Genomic DNA, 27,207 nt, shown 5'->3' on the forward strand with positions numbered 1-27,207 from the left:
CCAAGATTTGATATTGTTAAAATTTCTGACGACGTCCAGTGTGTATAGATGACCCATTTGCTGGCAATCAAAGTATATAATATAAAGTTAAACTTTTATATAATATTAATAATGTATTCAAACATTTTTAGTATATGAGGGCTTTATTAGTTTCAGACAATTTTGAATACCGTAAGCAGACTAATGTGCACGCCGACTCGGATGAAACTGCCCGCGCTGTTTGATTTCTATGAATTCCAAATGCCAAAGTTTTGTCCTCTCGGTGTGTTCGACTTCACGAGATCGATTACAATTGCGGTTGCTTTAGTTTATAATGGAGTCACTGGGTCGGACTATTCCAAGTGTGTTATTGTATAAGGTAAGGAGGAGCTCCTAAAACTTTACTTCAATACAAAAAGACATTGTCAAAGTAGTTATCTGTGCACCGCACGAGCTATGGGGTGACCGTGTGAGCCGGAATCTGGAATGCGTACGACGACGCATTCAAAATTTATTCAATTTTTAAGTCCGTGTCGTCGTTTCGTCGAAGATTGGTAATCTAGGGTTAAAGGTAATTAATCTTTTAGTTATAACCAGGGTAAGGTGACCTCCGTGATTTGTTTTAATCGTCGATGTAATTTAAGGATTCATACACTTAAATGGGATCCAGTGCTCTTGTAAAAAAGGGGTCTTTTTCAGGCATTTGGTGTCATGACAACTTTTTTGGTCATCATTAAACAATTTAACATAAAAGATAAAATATATTCAAAAGATTACAAAGATTAAGAGATGATTTTGGAAACAAAAATTCCGCTGAGTTTATTTCGCCGGTTCTCCTCAGTAGTGAAGTGTGTTATCCCGAACCACTACTATACCATACTACTGTGGAAGAGCTTAACGGAGAAGAAGGAACTATCGTGTTGATCATGTATATATATATATATATATATATATATATATATATATATATATATATATATATATATATATATATATATAATTATTTCTCTACTGTAATATTGCTTTTGTCAGATATTTTTTTGAATTTTGAATTTTATGAAGAATATATTTTTGGCTTTTATATTGTTATCATTATACCTTTTTACATAAATACTGTGCGTGCTATTGTTTCGTTTCATTAGTGATTTTATTTGTGTTATTTATTAAAATAATAGCCAGGCATTAACTTTATTAAAGTTGTTGGATGTTTTTTTTTGATAGTTTAATTGTTACATTTACTTTCAGACGTACACACAAAAATTTTAAAAGGGTTTTTTAAAAATCAAATTCCGAATAGTACTGTTGCTATTTTACTTATTCATCATTATATCATACTCATTATCACATTTACGCATTATCAACAATCCAACTAGTATAAGAAGGTACGTTAACATAGACACCGGGATGCTTCGGATGGGCACATTGATGTCCCCAAGAGGTAACTCCAATTATGACGCCTTGGTGGAGAAGAGGCCCTCCTGAGTCACCTTGGCAGGCGTCTTTGCCACCAACGCCCAAAATGCCAGCGCATACCATTTCTGATGTTACATTGGGAACTTCAAGTTCGCCAAGCAAAGACTGCAGTTCGGCGTAATTTTCTCTGCAGATATCATGGTTCACTTTTTTTATATCGACTTGTTGAAGGATGTCTGATGGTTCACCACCGTACTGCGAAAGAAATATTGTGTGGTGTATTAATATATTTTAGGATCCAATAAATGTTCAGACCGAATAAATCTGCCATCGATTTAATATTACGAGTATATCATCATTAAATAGCTTTAAAATTATATAAAAACATAGTACGTTTATATTGTTCAAACTGATGACGAATACGCTGTAAGAAATTACTTAACAATTCTATAATAGTATAATCGTATAAGGTATAAGTATGCGGTGATCTAACTTGGCCAGTGTATATGAGTGATAGTGACTTTTACGATCGTACTACCATTTATTTGAATTATTTCCGCCAATTTTAAGGGTATGTTACAATGAACACAACTTAGTGGTCTGTACACATAAAAAAATAATAGGAATTTTATGTTTTAAAAACTACTTGTGTATAAAAATAAATAGGTTACGTGTATACCTCAAGTACCCCCCATCCGGTAGCGGTGACGGTAGAGTTATCTGGGACGATGTAGTTGGGTCCAGCAATTGGGGCAAGAGCAACGCGGTTGGAATACAGCGGGGGTGGCGAGTTTCAGTATAGCAATGTCGTGGTATAGATCAGGCCACGCGTAACCAGGATGCTTAACCCAATTTTCGACTCTGTATCGTTGACCGCCAAACCGACTGAGTGATGAGCCAAGTCGCACTCGGAAATGATTTGTAGAAAGAACGTTGTTGCTGTAAAATAAAAGATTTGTTGTAACAAAATCTTATAACATTTGACTACCCACTCGATTAAATATTTTTGGATTTCAATCATATCAATATATTTAGGACAACCAAACCGTTATTTTTTATGACGATCGTTACCACAGCTACAATATACGCCAATTTTGTCAGTCGCGTTTAAAAGTTTTCCAACGAGAGTTTATAGTTAGCAAGGATTTTTAATTGGAGAAATAAGTCTGAATGTTATGTTGTCTTAAATTTTCGCGATTAATATATGCGATTCAAATCCGTTATAACTAGTTTTATTATTACACCTTATTACGTTATAACGTAGAGTAGGAAATAATGGGATTCAAGAAGGACTATCTTAATCAAACAAGACTAATCTTTTGCTCATAAGGTACTTTTCATAATAAATTAATGAAATGTATGTATATTCCCAGCATAATTGTTCATAATTGCGTTTACTAGTTAATTAAAACAGCTATATGTCATACGACTTACAGGAAACAGTGGGCTGCGGTAAGGACAGCTCTGGTAGTTATTAAAGATCCACCGCAGAAGGGTTGAAAACGAATTTGAATGTAGTCTTCGTTAGATACTAAAATAACAGCCATAAAAGGGTAATCTTCTATGTTAGCATCAGATCCTCCAACAATGCGCGGTTCGAGTGTGCCTGTTGCTGATTCATCGACGATACTTGGAGCTAGTGCGTTTGGTGCCGCTGTAAAACAAAACATGAGTAGATGGTGATAGTAATGTGATATCAATAATTTACTAAAATAGTATTCCACTAGTTAGATTTTCTGATTGTACTGATATCATAAAGCACTTTTATGAAATATATTCTATTACAATTATTATTTTAATAATATTAATATAGACGATTGTTGAAGAATTTTAAGCAGCCAATAATGTTTTTAATTTTACCTTACCTTTTTGTAAATTACCTTAAACATCCTTACGGGAAAAACGAAAGAAAATATTAATAATACGAACGTTTTAATCTATTAAAATTACTAGTAATTAATATTCATTTCCTACTAGTATATAGGGTAAGATCTTATGCTTTTAACTGTACATAAGCTTTTATATGCTTAACATTTGGAGTAATAATTTTATACATTTATAGATCTTATGTTCTACTATTGAAAATCAATTTGAAAAGAAAACAATGATTAGGGTAACAATACTTACCGATGGCGGCTGTAACGAGAGCTAACAGTGTTATTACGTACATTGTTTAATACTTAATTGTTGAATTTTTATTCGGCGACTTTTTATATCGTCTATAATCTTCGTCATTATCATTGTCTGCGAACGATAATCTTATTATTGAATTAAATTTTATTTTTATTTAGCTTCCTTTCTTTTTCAAACTCTTCCGTGCTGTGGAAACCTTTAAAAAGGTTCCTGGGCTCTTAGAGGCCATGTCGGGTTATATAGGATCCCTTGCCTGCCTCTATGAGTCAAATAGAGGTAACTACGTAACTGACCGATTGGTTGAATACATTAAACTTATTGCAAATTCTGTACTGCAGATGATCCAATTCGTAGGTATTACATTTCATGGCGATTTTAATGTCCACCATGATGAGTGGCTTGACCGCTAACCATGATAGTCACAGAAATACCCCTATCTTGATCACTTTAGGCTAAAGGGTACATCTTACTTAAGGAGTCCTCTCGCCAACGCGAGTCCTGAAAGTTGAAAATCATACCTTTTTCTGTTGGAACTTCCACTGACTCTCATCCAGACGTTTACTAGGATGTGATCCTATCTTGGGCTCGTTGGTTATTTCTGTCGTGTCGGGATTATGGTGCCAGTCGTGTGTTCCATATGGCTACGGATTAGGATGGAATGCAGCTCTTCTTTGCATCTAATGAATATACACTAAAAAGTAAAAAAATAACTGCGTTTTCTTCTACAACTTAATAATCAATTTACTTTTTCTACTCATGAATACATTCGGTACGATCTATGAATTAACCACGCAAGAAGATACATAGGCATCTACCTACTTCAAATCTATCTCTACACATACCGATGAAATAACAATGATCAAAATATTTTTTAGAGTTCTCCTAAGTAAAATGAAATGAGAAACATTAGACTACTTAAAAGTCGATTTACAATTTTATACTGCAGTTACAAATGATAATTAAATTTTAAACGAATCTTATATAATACAAGTAAAGCAACAGCACTCTTCGGATAATTTATATTTGAAAACCATTTTAAAATGTTTTAAGAGTGGTTTAAAGGAAGAACATCTGATATTAAATATAATGCTAATAAATCTTCGGACATCTTCTAAAATCTTGGGAAACTTTAAGACAATTAATGTTTTACATAACAATTAGTCATCGACTGTTGTTGGTTGGCTCTCCCGGTAATAATCTTAAATAACGTTAGTAGTTTGTAAAAAATGATCTCATGATATCATGAGGTATTACAATCATAATTATTGTCTGTAGTTATCTTTAATCTTCTTGTAGTTATCTTAACGATAAAGCATTTGATGAAAAAACATTGATGATAATTAAACATTGATATGTAATTAATTTTGATTATACATTAATTTAAAAAAAAACACAGTTTTTAAGTATAATCTGGGCTTTTATATCGGATGTAATGTCTCGAAGAAATTTTGATGTGTGAAGATCTCTGATTTGAAATCATTTTTAATGTCACTTTGAGAGTTAGTTAGTTGTATGCTGAGACGGTGAAGGGCATCTTATGTTGTATTGTTTCCTCTCTGACACCGCTTTCGATTAAAAAACAAAAGTAAACATTAATGTATGTACAGAGAAGAAGGAACTATCTAATTATATAGTAGGGGTTTTTAATTACTAATACATGTTCAATGACAACATAATTATTTTAGTAGAAGATTAATTGATAATAAAGATATAAACAATATATCAAATGATGCGCATGATATCTTGTAGTTCGTTTTAAAACAAGATAAACAAAATGTACCTTAATTATAATCGATGTTTAATTTTTCCTATTTACTGAGCTGATATGGCCCAATGGTTAGAACGCGTGCCTTTTAACCGATGATTTCGGGTTCAAGCCCAGGCAAGCGCCACTATGTATATGTGCTTAATTTGTGTTTATAATTCATCTCGTGCTCGGCGGTGAAGCAAAACATCGTGAGGAAACCTTCATGTGTCTAATTTCATCGAAATTCTGCCCCAAATCAACTTTTAAGTCGTCCAATATTTTTCATTTCACTTTATTTAGGAGGACTCTAAAAAAATGTTGAATACGCAATTATTTTTATTACTTTTTAGTGCATATTTTTTTAAGTCGATTTTTTTTGTTATATATATATATATATTTTTTTTTGATTTTAAGTGAAGCTTATGTAGACCAACTATTTTTTCTTAATATGGATAGATTAAGCGTGCCATTTATATGAGTCAGAAACTACTTCGAAGGCAATTTCAAAAGAAACTTGCGAATAAAGCAAAAATATACTTTCGTAAATGCGGCTTTAGTACATGCGGTATAAACTACAAGGTACCACCCTCGAAAGAGCTGTATCGACCTCATTAAAAAAACTTCGCCAAAGAACTAGTATATGTCGTACGTCATATGACATAACACCATATACACAAAATTTGATTAAAGACAGTACGAAATTCTGCCCCATATCGCTTCTAACTGTGAGCCTTTCAGGAGTTCCATCACTACGTAGTATAAAACAAAGTCGCTTTCTCCGTCCCTATATCTTTAAAACTACGCAACGGATTTTGATGCGGTTTTTAGAAGTTTTCAATGTGATGTCGTTAATAAACAAATTCTGTACTTGCAGCCGTGCGAAGCCGGTTCGGGTCGCTAGTTTATTGTATTATTCGAATATGACAATTACAGTAACATAAACACGTTATGGAAGGTGACTCAAATATCTATGTAACCTATAAATAAAAGATTCGGCCGAGTATCGCTAACGTGCTACTCAGAATTGTTCCGTTCCCTTCCGTTCCGTTACTTTGTACTAGATCCTATGATCAGAAGCTTACCAAACTTTCACCAAACTACCTTTGAAGTATATTCTTTATAATAAAAACAGAATCAACAAAATTGGTTGGCGCAATTTTGAGTTTTTCACCTATTTTTTTATCGCGCACATACATAATGTAAATTTAAGACTTATATCGTTTTCATAGGAATATCATCATCGAAACAGGATAAAATTAAAATAGGACCTCACGGGAAGCACTACCTATTAAACAAAAAAAAAAAAACAAAATTGGTCCTCCCAGTAAAAAGTTATGAAGTAAACATAAAAAAAAATACAGACGAATTGTTACCTCCTTTTTGAAGTCGGTTGAAAATAAAGCAATTGTGTTTTCATAAACAATAAGATTTTTATAATTGAAGTAATTCGATTTTTTGGTGTATCATTTGATGACATACAAAGATAAAATATGAAATTATATATTGTTATCAACATAGTTTGAATAAAATCCAAAATCTTAAGGATTATACTGACTCAATCATAATCGATATAAATATGATACTATGTCCGAAGATAAAGATAATATTTACTTTACTGACAGGATTTTGATGAGACAGTTCTAAGATTCTCATAAGTCTATAATTACAACTCGCAGAGGTATTTATTAATATTAACGTATTGACAATTTTTAGATTCATTTCTATTTTCGGAGGCATTATTTTTATTGTTCGGTTCGTATATGGTTTACTCATCGTACAATTACATCACAGAATTGTTTGGTGTAGTGTTTTTGTACAATTAATAAATGGCCATTAAATTTTAAGCGAGAGTTTTGACTTTCAAATATAAAAAGAAGTCTTAATTCTCGAAAAAAAAAAATCGTCATTTTTTGGCAAACATTGAAATTGTAACGATCGATATCAATAGTCGAACAAATAAAAAATTTATATAAAAAAAAATCATAGACGTCACATAATAATTTGTTACAATAATAAAATCAATCAATTTCGAATACATTGTTAAGTAACTGTGATTAAAATCTCGACACGGCCTTACTTGTAGTCGTTGTTTAAGTAAACAATGATTTCTCTCTGTCTTTTATCATTGATTTGACATTTAAACGAACAGGACGCAGCAGAACAGGTGTAGTGATAAAATCGTAAAATAAATAATAATAATTTATTAATGAACATTACGAATTTCAGTTTGTTATAATTGGTTTTAATATTTTGTAATAAATTTATTTTGAAGATTTGGTGTATTTTTGTTTTGTTTAGAGGAGCTTTTCTAAAATATTATATACTAATTTCCGCTAGACAACTTCGTTGCTTTGTAAGTAGGGGTTTTTGGATGGTACCCTATATCGTTTTATGTAGTCTAGGCACCGTGTATGCAAAGTTTCAAGATAGTCGGTTAAATAGAACGTGATAGTTAAAAAGTAAGAATAAAACCACTCACGTCAACATATACATACGTAATTAGTTCGTGTATTACGTTATGTCGTTTAACAGTAATACGAGTATGACGCATGTTATAAATGTGTTCAGCTCGAAATACATAGAAATTAAATAACTTAGGTATACATTAGTCGATCGCCCTCTGCTAGTCGGCCATGTTGATAATATTGAACCTTTAGTGAATTTAACATTTAAGTCACTCAGAACTATGGCACGGGGATACACACCTGTTATTAATTCTTAAACTTTAAATCTGAATCTAAAATCTTAAATTTGAAATCTAGAATCTTAAAAGTAAGTGAGCAAATTTCAAAATGTTTGAACTTAATATTAATCATAGACGTATATTTATATCTGCTATATTATAAAGTTGGAATTATGTTGCTTTACCTTTAGCTGCTTTGCTTGTGGTAACACCCAGGACACAATGAGGATAAAGCTCGATATTTACGGCTGTGACATCTAATGTCATTAAAAGAAGATATTTGATTACTGGGAACTAGTGAGGGACATATTTTGCAGAGATAACTAATCACAAACTAGTCAAGTTTGCGAAAAGTCTCAAGTATTGCCTATCAGAAGCCAGACGAAGAAGGATTCATAAAAAGTGGAAAACATGATTTATATAAGAAATAAGAGGAACCGAATAGGAGAAGAGAAGGGTATGCATATATGTTTTAATATGAAATTCACTGTTGTTTTTAAGTTCAATTAATAACATTTAAGACTATTATGGAGTAACAACAAATAACTATATCCCATCAAAAACAATACTTGTCAAAAAAACCAAGTCTCGCAACTCAGTTGTCCTGCGGTAAAAAGTTGTGAGATCCATCGGACATCGCATGAAAACACGTGTTAATTAAATTATTTAGTGCGATGACCAAGTCAATATATGGACCACGATCATGGTCTTAGGGAGTGGACGTATTAAGACAGGAAGTCGCTTAAGTATTACATGGATAAGACTTGGTATTACATGGATCTCACAACTTTTTACCGCAGGACAACTGAGTTGCGAGACTTGGTTTTTTTGACAAGTATTGTTTTTGATGGGATCTCATTTCTTTTTGTATTTTGTAGACAGTTCTACTTTTTTTCTTTTCGGTACCTTCTACTTATATCTACCAGCAACGAATTTTCTTAAAGCCCTCTCTCTGACTTATTAACTTTTGTTATTTTTGTAGGTAGCCTTCCGTTTTCTCTTTTCCGGTACTACTTCTTGAGCTTCAGCTAGAGTTTTTCTAAGAGCCCACTCCCTGTCTCTATGTGTTTTTCTGGGAGGCATTGATGTTAAAATTTTTGAAAAATCTGGACGGTAAATGCTTCTTAGTCTGTTGTATTCACAAATTGAGGATTCCTGCGCTTTAACACTTCCAAAGTCGATGTTGATTAGATGTAAACCGCCCAGACTTGTAACTCTCGAAAGTGCCACGTAAGCTTGACCGGATGTGAATACTGCAGAACCGATATCCTTATTTTATGTAATTAATACACTAAAATATTAATATGTATATTATTATTAATAATATATACTATTATTAATAATATTAATTTTATTATTAAAAATAATAATATATTATATCCAAATATTTAATAATATTATAAAATAATAAATAAATACAGGAAAAGCGGTCTTTGGAAATGTAAAGAAACATGGTCATAGTTTAGTCTGGTCTTGTAATGATATGTGTGCAGTAGTTGAGAACGTAGTTACACAATTAACAAACATTTTCGAAAGCTTATTGATATATTAAATTTATTATATTGTTATTATAATAATATAATAAATAATCTTCCTTTGTATTTGTAACTTTTTTTTTTAATTTTATCATTTTGTTAATTATTTTAGTTTTTCCTTGGTTCATTCACCAAACACTACTTATATTCTAAATTTGAAGCTTGTTGGTCTGCTAGAAGTGCCTTAGAATTTTGATGATCGGTGAGTCAGTCAGTGAGTGAGTGACAAAATTAAGAAACTTTGACCCGTTATAATTCTTAAACTACTGGTTCAAATTGAATGAAATTTGAAATATACCGTGTCTTTACAATGCTTGCATGGCTACTGAAAATTCAGTCTTCTAGTTTTATCCACAACGAAGTTACAGGGGGTCGAAAATGGCCTGAATTGCTTCGAGAAAAGGATGGTACGGCCGTGCTGCTTTTTTGCTCGACTTGGTGGGGGCACTGCCGTGCCCCCAGATTTGTTTAAAATTTTCACATATCACAAAAAACAAAAGAACATCATTGATAGTTTAAGTATCGAAGACAAAAATATTTTATCTGATTTAAAAATGGAATACAAAAAGAATAAGACCATTAACAATATCACGAATCGTAATTTTTTTATAATTTTAGAGCTGTTTGGTACTGAATCAGTGTCGTGTACAGTATATGGCCCACTAGCGTTAGTGCTGCGCATTTCAAGAATAATCGGTGTTGCTCATTTACGCTTCGTACCACTCAACAAGAAGAACAGAGTGTCTGTGTGCCCCTGTTGCGTGTTTCACCTGTACATATATCTCGTTTGCATACGTAAGTTTTACCTTCTATAGCTTATGATATCCTGTGATTTTGCACAATAGTAATTACAAAAGTTATAATTTTGCACAATTTAAATGTTAAAAATTTATTTAAAATATTATTTTGGGTTAAAGTTTGATTAACTGACTTAAATCTTAATTATCGTTGGTCGAAGGCAATATGAATTCGTTCAGTATTTTATCAGATTAGTAATATTGTTGTTGAGTGCTCTGATGTTTTACGTTAAAATCTGTAATTCTGTAAAAAAAATATTGCCTAGTTAGGGTGACGGACATGCAAAGATATCTGATGGGATGTTGTTAACACTGCCGATAACATCGACTATGTAAGAAGTATGAACCATCGTTATCATCATCATCCTGCCCTTATCGAAATTTACTTGGGGTCGGTGCAACACATCTTCTTCTTCCATTCTTCCCTATCTGACGTGATCTGACATTCAATATTCTTACCAGCTTTATCGTCTTTCAATCAATCCATCTATCGTTTCATGTGTCGTCCGCTCCCTCTATCTCCATACACGTTTCCACTTTCATGCTCAAGACAGAGAAATATAAGCCATTAGTAGCAAAACCACATAAGTACTTTGGGAGCTGATATGATATATCCCTTGTAGTTATGCTGGCTCAGTCAAATTGCTGCTTGTCAGTAGAATACCTAATCATTGGTTATAAACTTAGGCGGGCTTAACACCAGCAGCCCTACAAAAACAACAACAATAACCTGTAAATTTCCCACTGCTGGGCTAAAGCCTCCTCTGCCTTTGAGGAGAAAGTTTGGAACATATTACACTACGTTGTTCCAATGCAATCCGCATGTAATACCCGTGTGTAATACACATGTGGCAGTATTTATATGAAATTAGACACATGCAGGTATCCTCACGAAGTTTTCTTTTACCGCCGAGCACGAGATGAATTATAAACAAATTGAGCACATCTACAATCAGTGGTGCTTGCCTGGGTTTGAAGTCGTAATCATCGGTTAAGATGCACGCTTTCTAACTACTGGGATATCTCGGCTCATGCCGCCCCAACGTTATCGACAAAAAGTGAAGTGTGCCTTTGTTTTCAGTACTAGTATCAGTAATTTCTTATGCACACGATTACTACCTTGACGATACAAAACGAAGTATTCGCACGCTACTGGGTTTATCAGATTTATTCTTCAAAGTTGATTTAATACTATCGAACGCATTAGTGATAGTCGCAGTATTCAATATGAGGAATAGGATGAAAAGATTTATAAAGTATATACATAACATCGAGATGGTAAGTTTTTTATAACTGTGATTTAATCATTGTAAGTTTGCCATATCAAAAAAAAAAAAAAAACAAAACAATAATAAACAAGAAGAATTACTGAATTTGAAAAATTGAAGCTGGTTTTTTATATTTTTTATATTTTACTGGAGATACACCAACCAAAAGTATTATACAATTACCTTAGAATCTACTGCGTCATATTATAAAAACAAAAGTTTGCATTTGGTTGTGTTAGAACAAAGTCGAAAGCTTATGGCTGTTACCCCCATATCTCCGTAGACGGAATATTTAAAAGGTTAAACTATATCCAAAGACGCTAGTGCAATTTCCTTAAAATAAGTCAGCTAGACCCTTTAAAGCGACCACCAGCTTGGAAACTACATTCTGTACAGAAGTACTGACACAAGAGGCGTAACATCGTAGCTCGCATCGGCGCTTTAGGAATGAGTGGTATCTCTTGCAGCCCTATGGACAGACCACTTACCATCAGCCTTTACTCATTAATCTATCTGAACTATAAACTACATTCTGTACAGAAGTACTGACACAAGAGGCGTAACATCGTAGCTCGCATCGGCGCTTTAGGAATGAGTGGTATCTCTTGCAGCCCTATGGACAGACCACTTACCATCAGCCTTTACTCATTAATCTATCTGAACTATAAAAAAACGTTTTAAAGTATTTTATTTTCTTTCAGGTCAATAAAAACATTTCGCACGACTTTCTTAATTTAAATTTAAAGAAGTGCAAAATAATTATGTACTGTTTCTTCACAGTATTAACATCATTCGCTATATACGACATGAGCGATTGCGTCATTAAAATTTTGAAAGATGAACTAGATTGTAAGTATACACGTCATCAAATCTGATCAATGGCTACGTGCACTGGTATATTTAGATACCATGTGGATTCCACAAACTCGCTCTTGGTTCGAATGGTCAGTAATCAGTCACGTCTCAAACAGGCAACAAAATGTTTGTTAATTTATTGTAAATGAAAGTACAAATAATGTTAATGTGTTCTCGGGTATGGATGGGTAAGGATGTAGTATATTAAGACAATGTTTATGGTGACGACGATGATGGTGACATCTCGACTGATTTCAATTATAGCCAATCAAGAGGAGACAGGCCTCAACAGCCGACATATTGTAATACTCAAGTGTGTGCATTAACACAGATGCACTGGCAAAATTACCGCAATTCTGACACGACCGTAAAGAGGTCAGATACAGGACTAAATGCTTGCGAGCCATAATAGAAGAAGAGTCAGATAAAAAATTGAGAGCTTGATCTGTCCATGATATTCACTATGGATTTGTGAAAAAAATACGTTTTGACGTCGACGCAACTTTTCTCGGAATTTCGGAAATAAAATTAAAGTAGAAATAAATAGTTAACTGTAACAGTGTTGTATTATAAATAAAGATATATCAATCATAACCTCTTAATAGTGCACGATATAGCTGAATTAATACGTAAATCTAGTATTTGTTCATATTTATTCCTACTTCAATTCAAATAGCAGAAACTGTCTGATGAAAAAAACAAACAAGAAAGACCAAAGAAGTCCCGTCGACTCGAATTGAATGCAATTGTCTCAGCCGAAGTTTTTCTTAGAATCGCCACAACCGATAAACTTAATTCGCAAGAGGAACCGCGACCCACACTACTCGTACTAAATCAGCTTGGCTTCATACATCTAAACATATAATAAAATTGGAGTATCTGTATGTATGTATACACGGTTTATATACCTAAATAACATCCTTTACATTTTTTGTCTGTCTGTTTGTTGCGGCTAATCTCTGGAACGGCTGGACGATTATGACGGGACTTTCACTGGCAGATAATTGATATAACAAGGAATATACTAAGGCTACAATAATATTTTTTTTGTTAAATTCAATCGCGTTTGGTCGCGGGCACAGCTTGTTACTAATAAAATTATTTGTTACAGTAATAACACTACCATTTACATTATGCTTTTATATAAAGTGTACAATCCGACTATTAATACATATGTATTTCTTTTTGATCATATCTTTGCTGAACGAATCACTGGAGCTCATCAATAACCAATTGATCGATTTGAATTTGAAGCTGAAATTATTGAGTTAGTATAATCATAATTATGCAATTAAGTTATATTATTGGTATACATTAACGTACACATGTTCAAAAATATAAATTCTTTACATTTATAATATTATAATAATATTTGCCTACTAATTATAGTATAGTATACTACTGGTATAGCTTTGTGTCAGCCTGTTTGAGTACTTATTGTTGCTGCTTTGCAATTTGGAAGGTATGTGAGCCAGTCTAGCTTTGAGTACAAGAGAAATAACATCATAGCTCCTTAAGTTGGCGTATTGGCTATTTAAGAAACGTCGAAAATTTCTTATACGATCAATTTCAATGGGCGCTGGTGACCAATTGTTATAAGTTGGCCCATTTGTTCGTCTACCTAAAAATAGTGTATAAAATTTAATTTTTGTATGTTTTCGAAAACAGTAGTTGCACTTTCATGTCCTAATAAATACATTAAAGGTTTAAGAGCCGCATCGTGAAGTATGTAAAATTTAATATTCATTTTATTAATTTTTTGTCTGCTTCGACATACTCCGTATCTAACTCTTCTCTATTTTTTTAAGATGGATCGAAGCCCATTAATGCGACACCCGCACATACAAAGACTCGCCGTCTCTTTCACGCATACCTGTTGATATGCAATACAATTATAGAGATAAACAAAGAAGAAGGGACTATCGTGTTGCTCATACTTGCTTACACCATTTGTGACATGATGAACGGCCTTTATGTTGTGGCATCGGCGGTCACTTTATCAGGTATACTTATAAGATGTGCTCGTTATGCTGGACACTACTGAAATAAGGATGTAGTATATTAAGACAATGTGTATGATGATGACGATGATGGTGACATCTCGACTAATTTCATTCACATCCTATCAAGAGGAGCCTCAACAGTCGACATATTGTAATACTCAAGCGTGTGCTTTAACACAGATGCACTTTCCATTCCTTGGCAATAGTTCTGACACGACCGTAAAGAAGTCAGATACAGGAGCAAATGGATGCGAGTGTTTTCTAACTTCGATACTCCTGGACGTTCCTTAGAATTTATTTACATAAATAGCCAATAACCATTTGTGTGCCTTTTGGCCATATATCTAGGCACTAGGCAAATGAGATAGATAAGTACTGAATATATTTGGCATAGAAATAACTCTGCGGCCTCTCTGGAGCCTAGGTCAATCTTAATTTGACATATTTACTAATCGAAAAAAGTATTAACTTAATTTTTTTATTAATCGGTACTAATCGTCATGATTACAGTTGACTCTCTATATAAATTTGTACAAAGTGAAACGTTGACAGTTTTGTGGTTTATATACCAAATTGGCAATCTCTTACTTTGGACGGAACCCAGTCATCGGACACAAGATAAGGTAAAATGTATCCAACATTATTTTTCATTCAAGTTGAAATTTCATAGTGAATTAAAAGTCTTCTATGTATTTAAATTGCACCTATATTGATAAATAACATACATTGGTTCAATCATAGTGCATAAGGGTATCGCACTTGTTCACTATGTTGTGATACACACATCATTCCCTCATTATGATGAGCCGAGATGACCCAGAGGTTAGAACGCGGGCATCATAACCGATGATTGCGGATTCAAACCCCCAAGCACCGCTGAATATTCATGTTCTTAATTTGTGTTTATAATTCATCTCGAGCTCAGCGGTGAAGGAAATCTGTATGTTTTTAATTTTATAGAAATGCTGCCTGTGTATTCCACCAAACCACGCATTGGTCATGCAGCAGAGTTTTTGGCCAACGGGTGTGGTGTTTCGTAGATTTCGTGGCAAGATACCCTGCACCACGCGCAACAGCACATGATAGTGTAGTGTAGTGTAGTGTAGTTATAAGTTTAAGAAAATATGTATTAGTATATTTTCAACCGACTTCCAAAAGGAGGAGGTTATCAATTCGTCTGTATTTTTTTTTTTTTTTATGTTTGTTACCTCATATCTTTTTACTGGGTGGACCGATTTTGATAAATTTTTTTTTGTTTGAAAGGTAGTGCTTCCCGTGGGGTCCTATTTTTTTTTTATTTTTTTCCGAAGATGGTATTCATATGAAAACGACATAAGTCTTAAATTTGCATTATGTATATGCGCGACAAATAGGTGAATAACTGAAAATCACGTTAACCAATTTTGATAATTCTTTTTTTATTATGAAATATATACTTCAAGGGTATTTTGGTGAAAGTTTGGTAAGGTTCTGAGCACAGGATCCATGACAAAGTAATGGAACGGAAGGGAACGGAACAATTCTGAGGAGCACGTTGGCGATACTCGGTAGAATCTTTTATTTATAGGTTATTTGGATATTTGAGTCACCTTCCGTAATGTGGTTATGTTTATGTAATTATCATAGTCGAATATTATAATCAACAAGCTGCCCACCCCGGCTTCGCACGGCTGCAATACTGATACTAAATATACTACAGAATTTGTTTATTTACGACATCACATCGCAAACTTCAAAAATTATCAGTGTTTCTTTACTATATTGTTCATTTATTATATACACAAACGTTCCTCTTGAATCACACTATCTTTTAAAAAAAAACCGCATCAAAATCCGTTGCGTAGATTTAAAGATATAGGGACAGAGAAAGCGACTTTGTTTTATACTATGTAGTGATGGAACTCCTATACGGCTCGCAGTTAGGGTGCGATATGGGGCAGAATTTCTTACTATCTTTAATCAAATTTTGTGTATGTGATGTTATGTCATATGATGTACGAAATATAGTTGGTCTTTTTCAAAGTTTTTTTTGCTGAGTTCGATTACAGCTCTTTCGAGGGATCCTTGTAGTTTACGCCGCGTGACGTATTAAATCCGCATTTTCGAAAGTCTATTTTTGCTTTATTCGCAAGTTTTCTTTGAAATTGTCCTCGAAGTAGTTTCTGACTCATGTAAACGGAACGCTTAATCTATCCATATTAAAAAAAAATACTTAGTCAACATCAGCTTCACTTAAAATCAAAAAATAAATAAAAATTTTAACAAAAAGAAAAACCGACTTCAAACAAAACACTATTTTAAAACAAATGAATTTGCACGAAAAAGTAATAAAAATAATTGCGTATTCAACATATTTTTTAGAGTCATCCTAAGTTAAGTGAAATGAAAAATATTAGACTACTTAAAAGTCGATTTACGATTATATAATGTAGTTATAGTTATTGGTATATTTGGAGTCGGTGTGAAAGTAAAAGCGTATTTGTAATATTACTATTTTTTATTTATATCTGCGAAATAGAATAATATATTTTAAATAAAAATAAAAATCTTGGACCAATATCTTCGAAGGTTCGAACAACTTCGTAAATACGAATAACTTCATCAGCTATGTATAAGAATACACCGTGCACATGGTTTCCTATGAGTGGATTAACGCGTTTGTTAAGAATGTCTACCTTCACCGAAATCAGAGTTGTTGCCCAACTACGAGTCTCATCTATTTTAGTTTCATTCCAGTTTAGCGTCATGAAGATATTCTCCATTACATTAGTGAACAATTTGGGGAAAATAACGTCCCCTTGTCTCACTCCTCGGTGCAATGGTATGGTATTTGTTTGCTGATTCTGTACTCGGACGGACATGATGGCAGCTTCGTAGAGACATCTCATCACTTGGATGTATCGCCAATCAACTTGGCAACGCTGCAGGGACACCAGAACAGCCCAGATTTCAACCGAGTCAAAGGCCTTCTCGTAGTCCACGAATGCAAGACACAGGGTCCGATTATACTCATGGGACTTCTGTATAATCTGCCGTACTGTATGGATGTGGTCTATGGTGCCGTATCCGGTCCGAAACCCGGCGTGTTACGGGGGTTGGAGTTCGTAGAATCATCGCGCAAGACGGTTCGTGATCACTCTTGAAAACAGCTTATAGACGTGGCTCAGTAGGGATATGGGAAGATAGTTCTTCAGCAGGGTTTTGGCTCCCTTTTTGAAGAACAGGACGACCACACTCCTATCCCATGCCTCCGGAGTTCTCCCTTCGAAGACAGAGTTAAAAAGCGTCCGAAATTTCCTAAGTACCGGTTTACCTCCCGCTTTTAATAACTCTGTGGTAACGCCGTCCTCTCCAGGGACTTTTCCATTTTTAAGCTTTCCAAGAGCAGTCTCTATTTCGCTAATACTGACATCAGGCAGATTTTTAAAGAAATGGCGTGTTAATGTAGCTATAGGATCTTCATTTTTCACACAAAACAAAATTATTATTAATAACTTCAGTTCAGATCATTGTGGACAACAAGCGTTATTTAATTTTCATGTTAAAAAAATAAGTACTTCTGAAAAGATAATGTTTGTTCCTTTGACAACAAGTCTTATTGAGAAGTTTAGAAGTAATATTATGGCTAATCTCCCTCACCTATCTTTTAGTGACAATCCCAATGTCTTGTATAACAATTCATTCAAATTAATTAGAAACAATTTTAAATCCATATTCACTTCTAAAACAGTTAATACAAAAACTTTTTAAAATTCAATGATTGGGCGACTATTGGAGTTCATAAAAGTAGGCAACGAATGTATGACTTTTACAATGAAAGGGCGTATAATCATAGTGCCACTTTTGCCAATTATGTAAAATATTCAAAAGTATTTAAAAAGTGTGCTTTTTGGCGAAATCTTTAACTATAAAAAATAAAATTAAGAATGCACATGACAAGATAAAAATGACCTGGAAAATTATTAATTGTGAAACTGATAGAGTTAGCAGTTGCAATTCCGAATTGAGCCTGAATTATAATAGTAAAGTAGTAAATAGTCAAAAGGAAGTTGCTACAGTTTTTGAAAAAAAAATTTTTTTTTAAAATTGATATTCAGAGAGCCTCGGAGAAGTCGGTGATAACTACCGGTGTTGAACCTGTTAATCACTGAGACGTCTCTGAATATATGCCTCTTGTCCGTCATTATGAAGTCGATCTCATTTCTTGTCATAGTGTCAGGGCCACGTCCACTTCCTTAGAAGGAGTTCATCAAGAAAAGCCTCTCCCGTTCGAGGAAGTTGACAAGCATTTGCCCCCTACGATTCCTGCTTCCAAATCCATGAGGTTCTACTACCGATTCGCTGCAATTCTGTACTTCCACTTTAGCGTTAAAGTCACCCATGACAACGTTGTAGTAGGTTTTCTTGGTGAAGTGGAGGACCCTAGATATGTTATCGAATAATTCTTCCACTTCATCGTCCGAGTGTGTCGAGGTCGGTGCGTACGCTTGCACCACCCTGAGGATGTACCTCTCGGTGAGCTTTATAATGAGATACGCTACCCTGTTCGACTCACTTGAGATTTCCACAACGTTTTCAGCTAGAGACTTATTTACCAGAAACCAAACGCCACCTTGGGACTGTTGGTTTCCCTCTCGGAAGTACATTAGGTGGCCCGATTCGAGGGTTACGGTGTCCTCTCCCTCTCTCCGGACTTCACATAGCCCTAATACGTATCACCAAATTTTTCCAAGTTCTACCTCAAGTTGCGCTAGATGCGAGGGAAGCCGTAGCGTGCGTTCGTTGTACGTCGCAAGGGTCAGTCGGTTGTGGTGGCCTCCCGTAGCCCGGTGATTCTTAGTACTCCCGTCCCGCCGTTAGAATTGTCGCCATGACGAGGAATAGCGGGGCTGCCGGGAACTGGGGGCCGTGGCTTGCGTGTGTGCTGCAGATGAAGGAATTGCCCATAATGGCCACGCTGGGCAGGCGGGTTGGCGATCGCAGAACGTAGCTTGTCGCACCGGTGAAGCTGCTGCCTGTCACCGGCCTGTGGTATTTAGCTATGCCTATTTTGTTGACGGTAATACCGCCATCAGTCAGTCGCCAGAGCCTCGTTTGCTGGTCGGCAGGATGCGCCACGGGCAAGTGAGGTTGGCTTGGGGCACTGAGGTGTAGTTTGCGCCCCCTTACATCCCCAGAAATTTATATTGCGTAAAAATATGAAATTTTACTTTCGGGATACTGATTAAAAATGAGTAACTGTAATAAACTAAAAATTTGGGGTACTGGTTAGAAATTAGTGGATATTTAAGCATTTTTGGATATTCTACCACCAAGGGTTGAAATAGAAGTTGAAATTTCGGATATAAGTTAGTCTTGAGGTCATTTTTTAAGTTATAAGATTGTCTTGTCAATAATATTACTGAGGAATTTAAGACCTCCAAAATTATGCAACATTACCAGAATAAAAGTTACGGCACTCCATCGTGTCACAGAGTTATCACTGGTTAATAGATGGATGGATGAGAAACAGTGTAAATCCAACAAATATCTTTGATACCTTCAGAATATATTTTAAATTCAAAAGAGTACAGTTTACGCCTTTCGTCAATTAATAAAGCACAAAATATAGCCATAATGGGGGAAATAAGAGTTTCGTATATAGGTTAATCTGGAAGTCCGCCATTTTTGAAGTCAGAAACATCTAACTATAGTTTTGGGAAGTTGGTAAGAAATGAATAGATACTCATTTAAGCGTTTTTGGATATACCACCACGAAGGGTTGAAATAGAGGTCGAAATTTCGTATATTAGTATGCTTGAGGTTCGATTTTTTTTAAGTTAGAAAATTGTCGTGTCAGTAATGACACAGGGGCTACAGATATCATTTGGTGATGGAGGGATATATGAGAAACAGTGTACTGTGTCACTTTTAATTTCAAAAGAGTACAGTTTGTGCTTGAAGTCAAATAACAAAGCACGAGGTCAAATTTTTAAAATGGAAATGAATAAACCACCAGCGTTCATTACAAATAGGTCTTAAATTAATATATTTATAACCATATTTTACATGAGCAACAGCCAAGACCTAATTACTTAATAAATAACAAATAATATCTCATATTCATAGGAGCTGGATGCGAGTAGCCGGAGAAAGACCACAGTGGCGTGCGCTTGGAGAGGCCTATATCCAGCAGTGAACAAAAACGGGCTGATGATGTGATGTGATGTGATGTGAATATCTCATATACTTACTGTTGCATATTCTGAGTTGTTTCGCCAAATTATATTTTATCTTTTCTGCTTCTGCGCTGGCCAACTCTCCAAACAAAGCCGGAAGTAAAGACAGAAATATATTAACAAAAAATTCCGACATCATATTAATGTTTCCCTGTAAAAAAATACTTCATGTTGTTTTTAATAAATATTTACATTTTTATGTATTATTCTGGCTATGAATAACGTGTCTCAAGCCAAAATATCTTTTATTTAGCCATGTAATGTATAAAATATAGTTACTGTCATACTTACATGCAATTCTGATGTATTATGACTTATAAAATCGATAAAAAGTAGCAAAACTGAAAAATAAAACGGCAAGTTGAACACCATCTGAAACACGAAAATAACTTTAAACAATTAATTACTATAAATATACCTATTACATAGAGAAATTAAGAGCAGAACACCATACACATGCCTGCAAGAGTTATCGCAATATCCTTACCAAGAGCTTCGTCGCGTGGCCAATTTTCTTGTTGTTATCTAATATGTTTTTATAAGCGCTCAAATGATCAGTTAGAGTCGTGGCAAGCATCGTATCGTGTTCTTCATTGCCGCTGTGTGATACACGAGAAAAACTATCCATTGTTCTCCTTGATAATCTCAGACGAATTCACAATATTTCGAACATTAAGATCTCGGTGATATTACCTAAATTTACTGACGTCAACATCAGTACATAGAACACAAACAATTTGCTGACAAAAGGTATTGCAAAAGTCAGTGATACTAATGCTATTCGTAGAACACGAAATAAAGTAACAAATATGAATATGGCAAAAGAAAAGAGAACTTTAAAACCTTCTTCTTCAACAAACGCTGAGTTATGTATTTTTTCTATAACGTCCAAATAATCGAAGAAATATTCGCCGTCGGTTACAACTGATACTAAAATCGTAACAATGAAAGGTAAAAGTTTTACGGTAATGAGCATATTTACATGTTTTTCGTCAAATATTAAATAAATTTGCACACAGAAATACGTTACAATTATTGCAAAAGTAAGACAATATATCTTAGCTAGAACAGTAAAGGCTAAACACTTGTGGACTTTCGAATATAATCCAAAAAGCAGACGCGTGTACATGATTATATTTATCGTAGTGTAATGTTGCTCCGGCAACGTGTCAGAGACTTGAATATCCATTGTGGGAAAACCTCTCGGACCAGTAGTTCCGATACGACAATATTAATAATGATAAACCGGCTCTTTTATTGTCATAAATATCTTCAATACAATTTATTGATCATTTCAACTATCAATATCACACAACCAACTCACAGTCCCGACATCATCAGATCGGTTAATATATCATTTTACATTGATTTCATGTATAGTTTTATTAAAATTAGCTATTCCGACCGCGTGGAATGGTGGAAAGAATGCTAGTAGTGTCAAACTTCAGAGTTCCCCTTCAATAATAAAATAACTCAATTTGATTCGATCTTTCAGTCGATGATTTATATTATAAATTTTATATACAAGTGACATTTAAACATACACTTACTTAAATTAATAGTAGTTTCGTATAAAAAGTAACCGAATCGAATCGATGGATGAATGCTATAGATAGATAGGTACTCAATAATTAGTAAATGTAATTTTAACACAAAAAGCGTGATTGGGAGCGATGGAATAATAGATCTTGAAAATAATGTTTCTGTCATAAATATTTTTCATATACTTTTAGAATTACTGCTCGTCAAAATTAGTTTGTAATGTCAAACTGTAAATACTGGAATCTTTTTTTTATGCTAAAGTTGGCAAACGGCCAGGAAGCTCAACTGATGAAAAGTGACTACCACCCCCCGGACATCTGCAAACCCCCGGTTTACAGATTCGTTGCCAGTCTTTAAGAAAGGTGTTTAAGTCTACGCAGCAGAGGAGACTGCTACAAACATTATTTAATTTCTATTTATATTTATTTATATACAAAAACGAATATACATATATTATTATTATTTATTAATCAATATTATATTCTTAAATTGAAAAAAATCACAAAAGATTTTTGCACATTTTGCTCATACTCGTGAGATTTGTGCTGTTCTGGATAAGCCTCGTTGTGGACTCCGCTTTTCTTTCCTACCAGGGATACAAATTGGAACATTCCTTTGTACCACCGGCCGGCCTTTACCTTGAAAGGCAGCACCTATCCATGCGTTTAAACCGCGATGATTATGTATCCGCGAATGGGATTTTCGGGTGACTCTTCCAAAGTACAGTGCCGGTCGCCGGCCTCTCATGGTCTAGCTTTGTAAGCTACTGTCTTTTTCAGCTTCTTACCCGTGGGGGCAGATCTGTTTCTCACCAGATGACCCGAACTCTGTTCCTGACTCTATCACTAAAGTGGTGCTTTAAGTGGTGGTATGTTCCAGCCTTGGTTTGTTCGCTTCTGTTAAACGGCGTCTCGCCGAAAGCAGGAACGTTACCAAACCAAATACCAGCGCATTAAAAAGGCGAAGGCAGATTATAATGACAAAATTGGCGTGAGACTGGTACTGATCTTTCTTGAGGAACACAAATTTATGCACTGTGATGGTAATTAATGGGTCCAAAAGGCAAGACTAAGGAAAGGAGGAGAGCTGTAAGTAAAACTTCTTGGCTCTCTCTTAACGTCCTAGCAGACTCGGGATGACTAAAGAAAATATAAACGATACCATCCCTCCAACCGTGCTACAGTCAACTGTTCCTAAGTTGACCCTCGTTATACTGTCTCTTATTTACATGGCTCCCTGTTCTCAAAATAATATAATCAACAACATTATAAACTTCCAGCTTCTGCAGACCATAGACGAGAACCAGCTGATTAGACGCCAGACCGCCGATACGGTTTACAATGGGCTCGCATAGCTGGTGATTTTCTATTTTACCTGACATATGTATGGACGGACTCAGTTGAATTCACTGAGATGAAAGTAGCAGCCACTTTGGGCATAGCGAAGGCTTTCGACAAGTACCTTTTTCAATGGTTCCTTCCAAGAAAATTATCGGTCATTATTTGCCATTGAAGAAAAACATAAGGGACTTATAATCAAGATTAAATTAAAATAGATGAAAGATAAAGGAAGATACGTTTTAAAGGATTTTCACTTGATGAAATTGAAATACCACAATCGTGTATACTACCCGGCACGAAACTTGACCTAACATGGCGTCCTCTGCGCAGGTACAGTCGTTGCGAAAATCACCTACTATCTAAAATGCTTAAAATAAATATTTAATATACGAAGGGGTAGGTACGTAATAAAACACAACGGGTTAATTATTGTATATTTAGTAATCATTGTATCAATAAATAAAAAAATAAAAAATTAGAAAAAATATTAGAAAATATATTAATCACTATCACTCAACGGTGTGATACCCTCAAAATCAGCAAATGAAGTCGAAGCCCTTGGACTGGTACTGGGGTTGGTACTGGTGCTCGGACCGGGTTCTTCATCATTAAAGACTTCCCAATCGCTACTACTGCTGTTATCTGAATCTCCCACTTGAATAACAAGTTGGTCTGTCAACTGGTCCACTACATGGTCGCTTTTGCGATAGTCGTCTTCAATAGACCTTACTTTTGCACATAACTTTTGCCATTCACTTGATCCCATCGCATCTACCTTCTGTTTCACCAGTTCCATAACGCGTGTCACGCTCCACGCTACGTTTTTGGTGCTAACGTAACCTTTGATTGCGGCCCACGCCATTTCAATGGGGTTCAAATCCGGATGATAGGGCGGCAAGCGAAGGACACTATGATTGTGTTGTGCTAATAATCTATCGATATTATAATTTTTTAAATTTTCTTTGTTCGTTTTTATTAGTTCGTACAACTGTGGCTTGTACATTGTTGGATCAAACGAAATTCCTTTTTCAGTCAGCCAGGCTTGCATGTCGCATTTCTTGGAATTTGAATTTGGGGCCAAATTATATTGTGTATTATGGTAGGAAGCATTGTCTACTACCACGACGGATCTCGGTGGTAGGTTTGGTATTCATTGTGAAGTTAACCATTTGGAATAATTTTCATAATTCATGTCGTCGTGATAGTCACCCGTTTTGGCTCCGGATTTAAACATTAATAAACCATTTGGTATAAAACCGGCTTCAGACCCTGCATGTACGATAACTACCCGTTGACCTTTGGATATCGGTTTTTTCAAACCTTTTTTTGAACCGTCCGTCCATGCCTTGGAACTTGTGTGCGAAGCGTGGACATATGATTCGTCAGTATAAATTATGGGCCTTCCTTCATGTCTGTACTTTTGTATTGCCTCTAAATATTTGATTCGCTGTAATCTTATACAGGTTTTCTCAATAAGTACTTTTCTATTATTTTCTGTTGCTTTCCATTTAAAGCCTAGATCCTTTAAGATGCGTCGAAGACTCCGTTCAGATCCTTGATAATTTATATCCGATCGCAGTTTTGTCAGAAGTTTCGTAACTGTTGGCATTTCATTATTTGTTAAATGAAAATTATGAATGCATCTTTTGATAACTCCTTGATCGAAATTGTCTATACCAGTTACAGGTTTCGATCTATCATGCTTTTTTCCAGGCGTCCGGAATACTGTGAGAAATTCTGACTGTTCAGCTTCTTTTACGATTCTCCGAACAGTGCATAGAGAGGTTTTTGTTGCTTCAGCTGTTCTCTCTTTAATTTGAGTATCACTTCTGCCATTAGCTTCGTTTTTTAAAAAACAGTAAACATCGTAAATCATTTTCCGAGCTTGTCTTTTTAGAACGATATTATTTTTTCTTGGCATTTTAGTATACTTCGTTAAAATCTTACTATAATAACAATAGAAACAACTCACAAAATCAATAATACAAAAAAAAGTTAATAAATAAACAATTTAACACAATAAAACCGTTATATAATAATATCACATATGTTAATGAGCGTACACTAAGACAACACAGGAACATGCGCGGGCGACGGGAGACGCGGGGGCACTGCGCGGGGCCACGCATCCACCCGTTGCTATGGTTCCTAGTAATGGCGGCCTTGTTTGCTATGGTAACGCGCTCCTCCCCTCAGACCGCACCTCAAACGACACCTATTTTTTGTTACTGCGCAGAGTCAAGATTCGTGCCGGGTATTATATGTAATAAAGACGCTGAGGATAGTCAGCGGCAGCGACGAGTTGACGGCGAACAGGCGCCAGACGGTGAACTTCACTGGACGAAGTTCCAGGAATTTTATTCCATCCAAAATCGTATTCCGCAGTTCATAGTCTGCAAAATAGATATATTTATAATATCATGGTCTTCAAAGAATTTATAACCTTTATCTTTTCCACATTGACGTTGGATTCAGGTAAAAGTTATCTCGTTGTGAATCGTTTTTCAAGACCTCGATGCTTTTTGTATTTATAAACTTGAAGGTTAAAATATTTTTTGCACCTGAATAAACTTACTGTTGCATATCCTAGATTGATTGGCCAATATAGTTTTTATCTTTTCCGCTTCAGCGCTGGCTAACTCTCCAAATATAGCGGGAAAACAAAACAGAAAGACATCGAATACTAATTCAGCTGTCATATTAATGGTTTGCTGTAAATAAAACATGTTTTAAATAGCCAAAAACCTAAACCAAAAAATTAAAATTAAATTAAATAATTTTAGCAGCAATTGAGGATTTTGGCACGTCGAGTATAAATGTACTATAACAGGAGGCGGCAAATACTTACTTGAAATTTTGTCATACCCTTACTAATAAAGTCTGTGAAAATTAGCAAAACTATGAAACAAATCAGCAAATGTAACAACATCTGAAAAGTATAAATTTTACTCAAATAAATTGGCAAATATTAAAACATACGAAACGCAAATATTTAGCACAAGATTTATATATTAGTTCATGTAGAACTCGTAGATTTCAATGTGCAAGTATATCTTATGTTTAAGTATTAAAACGGATACAAGTAACTTGTGAATATGACCTACAAATTATTATCAAGTTATATATTAATTAACTTCATAACTGTTAATATTCGACTAACTGCCGTCATATAATTACCAATAATTTCGCTGCGTGGCCGATATTTCTGTTATTATCTAATATATTTTTATAAATTTTCAAATGTTCCTTCAAGATCGTGATGACCACAGAAGTTTGTTCACCACATAATACGCTGGGAAAACTTTCCATTCTTTTTCTCAGAGATTTTAGACGAATCCACATTATTTCAAAAATTAGGATCCGGGTCATGTGACTTAGATGTACTGACAGTAATATTAGGAAATTGACCTCAATCATTTTATAATATAAATCGTATCTCACAATCAATATAATGCGGCTACACGTGAAATGCGATACAAAAGAATGAAAATGAATAAAACACAAGAAAATTGTACGTCAAATTGTTCTTCTATAACAAATCCCAAATGATCAACTTTGTCAGTCCCTCCTTAAGTATTCGAAGAAATACTCGCCGTCGGTCAGAACTGATACAAAGATCGAGAAATTAAAAGTTAAAATTTTTATGATAAATGGAAAGTGTGTGTCGTGCTGCTTTAAATAATAATATCGATCC

General features: G+C 34.7%; 1 protein-coding gene and 1 pseudogene across 1 annotated transcript; both read right to left on the minus strand.

Annotated features, from left to right (window-relative positions):
- Nucleotides 1-1,326: 1,326 nt before the first annotated feature.
- LOC124533050 (trypsin, alkaline C-like) lies at nt 1,327-3,562 on the minus strand. Its single transcript, XM_047108220.1, has 4 exons — nt 3,520-3,562; nt 2,827-3,046; nt 2,072-2,183; nt 1,327-1,647 (listed from the first exon to the last, which is right to left on the minus strand). Exons 1-4 carry the CDS (start codon nt 3,560-3,562, stop codon nt 1,327-1,329), a joined length of 696 nt encoding a protein of 231 aa, XP_046964176.1.
- Nucleotides 3,563-4,037: 475 nt separating this feature from the next.
- LOC124533051 lies at nt 4,038-21,259 on the minus strand (annotated as a pseudogene).
- Between the last annotated feature and the right edge of the window lie 5,948 nt (nt 21,260-27,207).

This window comes from Vanessa cardui, chromosome 10, assembly GCF_905220365.1.
Source record: "Vanessa cardui chromosome 10, ilVanCard2.1, whole genome shotgun sequence".
In the NCBI taxonomy this organism is placed as follows: domain Eukaryota; kingdom Metazoa; phylum Arthropoda; class Insecta; order Lepidoptera; family Nymphalidae; genus Vanessa; species Vanessa cardui.

Excerpts from the sequence above, each read along its gene's own strand:
- LOC124533050 (XM_047108220.1), bottom strand. The coding sequence starts at position 3,562 with ATGTACGTAATAACACTGTTAGCTCTCGTTACAGCCGCCATCG. Across the intron at positions 3,047-3,519 it reads TCTCGTTACAGCCGCCATCG|CGGCACCAAACGCACTAGCT; the intron begins GTAAGTATTGTT and ends TTTGTTTTACAG. Across the intron at positions 2,184-2,826 it reads ACCGCAGCCCACTGTTTCCT|CTCGCCACCCCCGCTGTATT; the intron begins GTAAGTCGTATG and ends GCTATACTGAAA.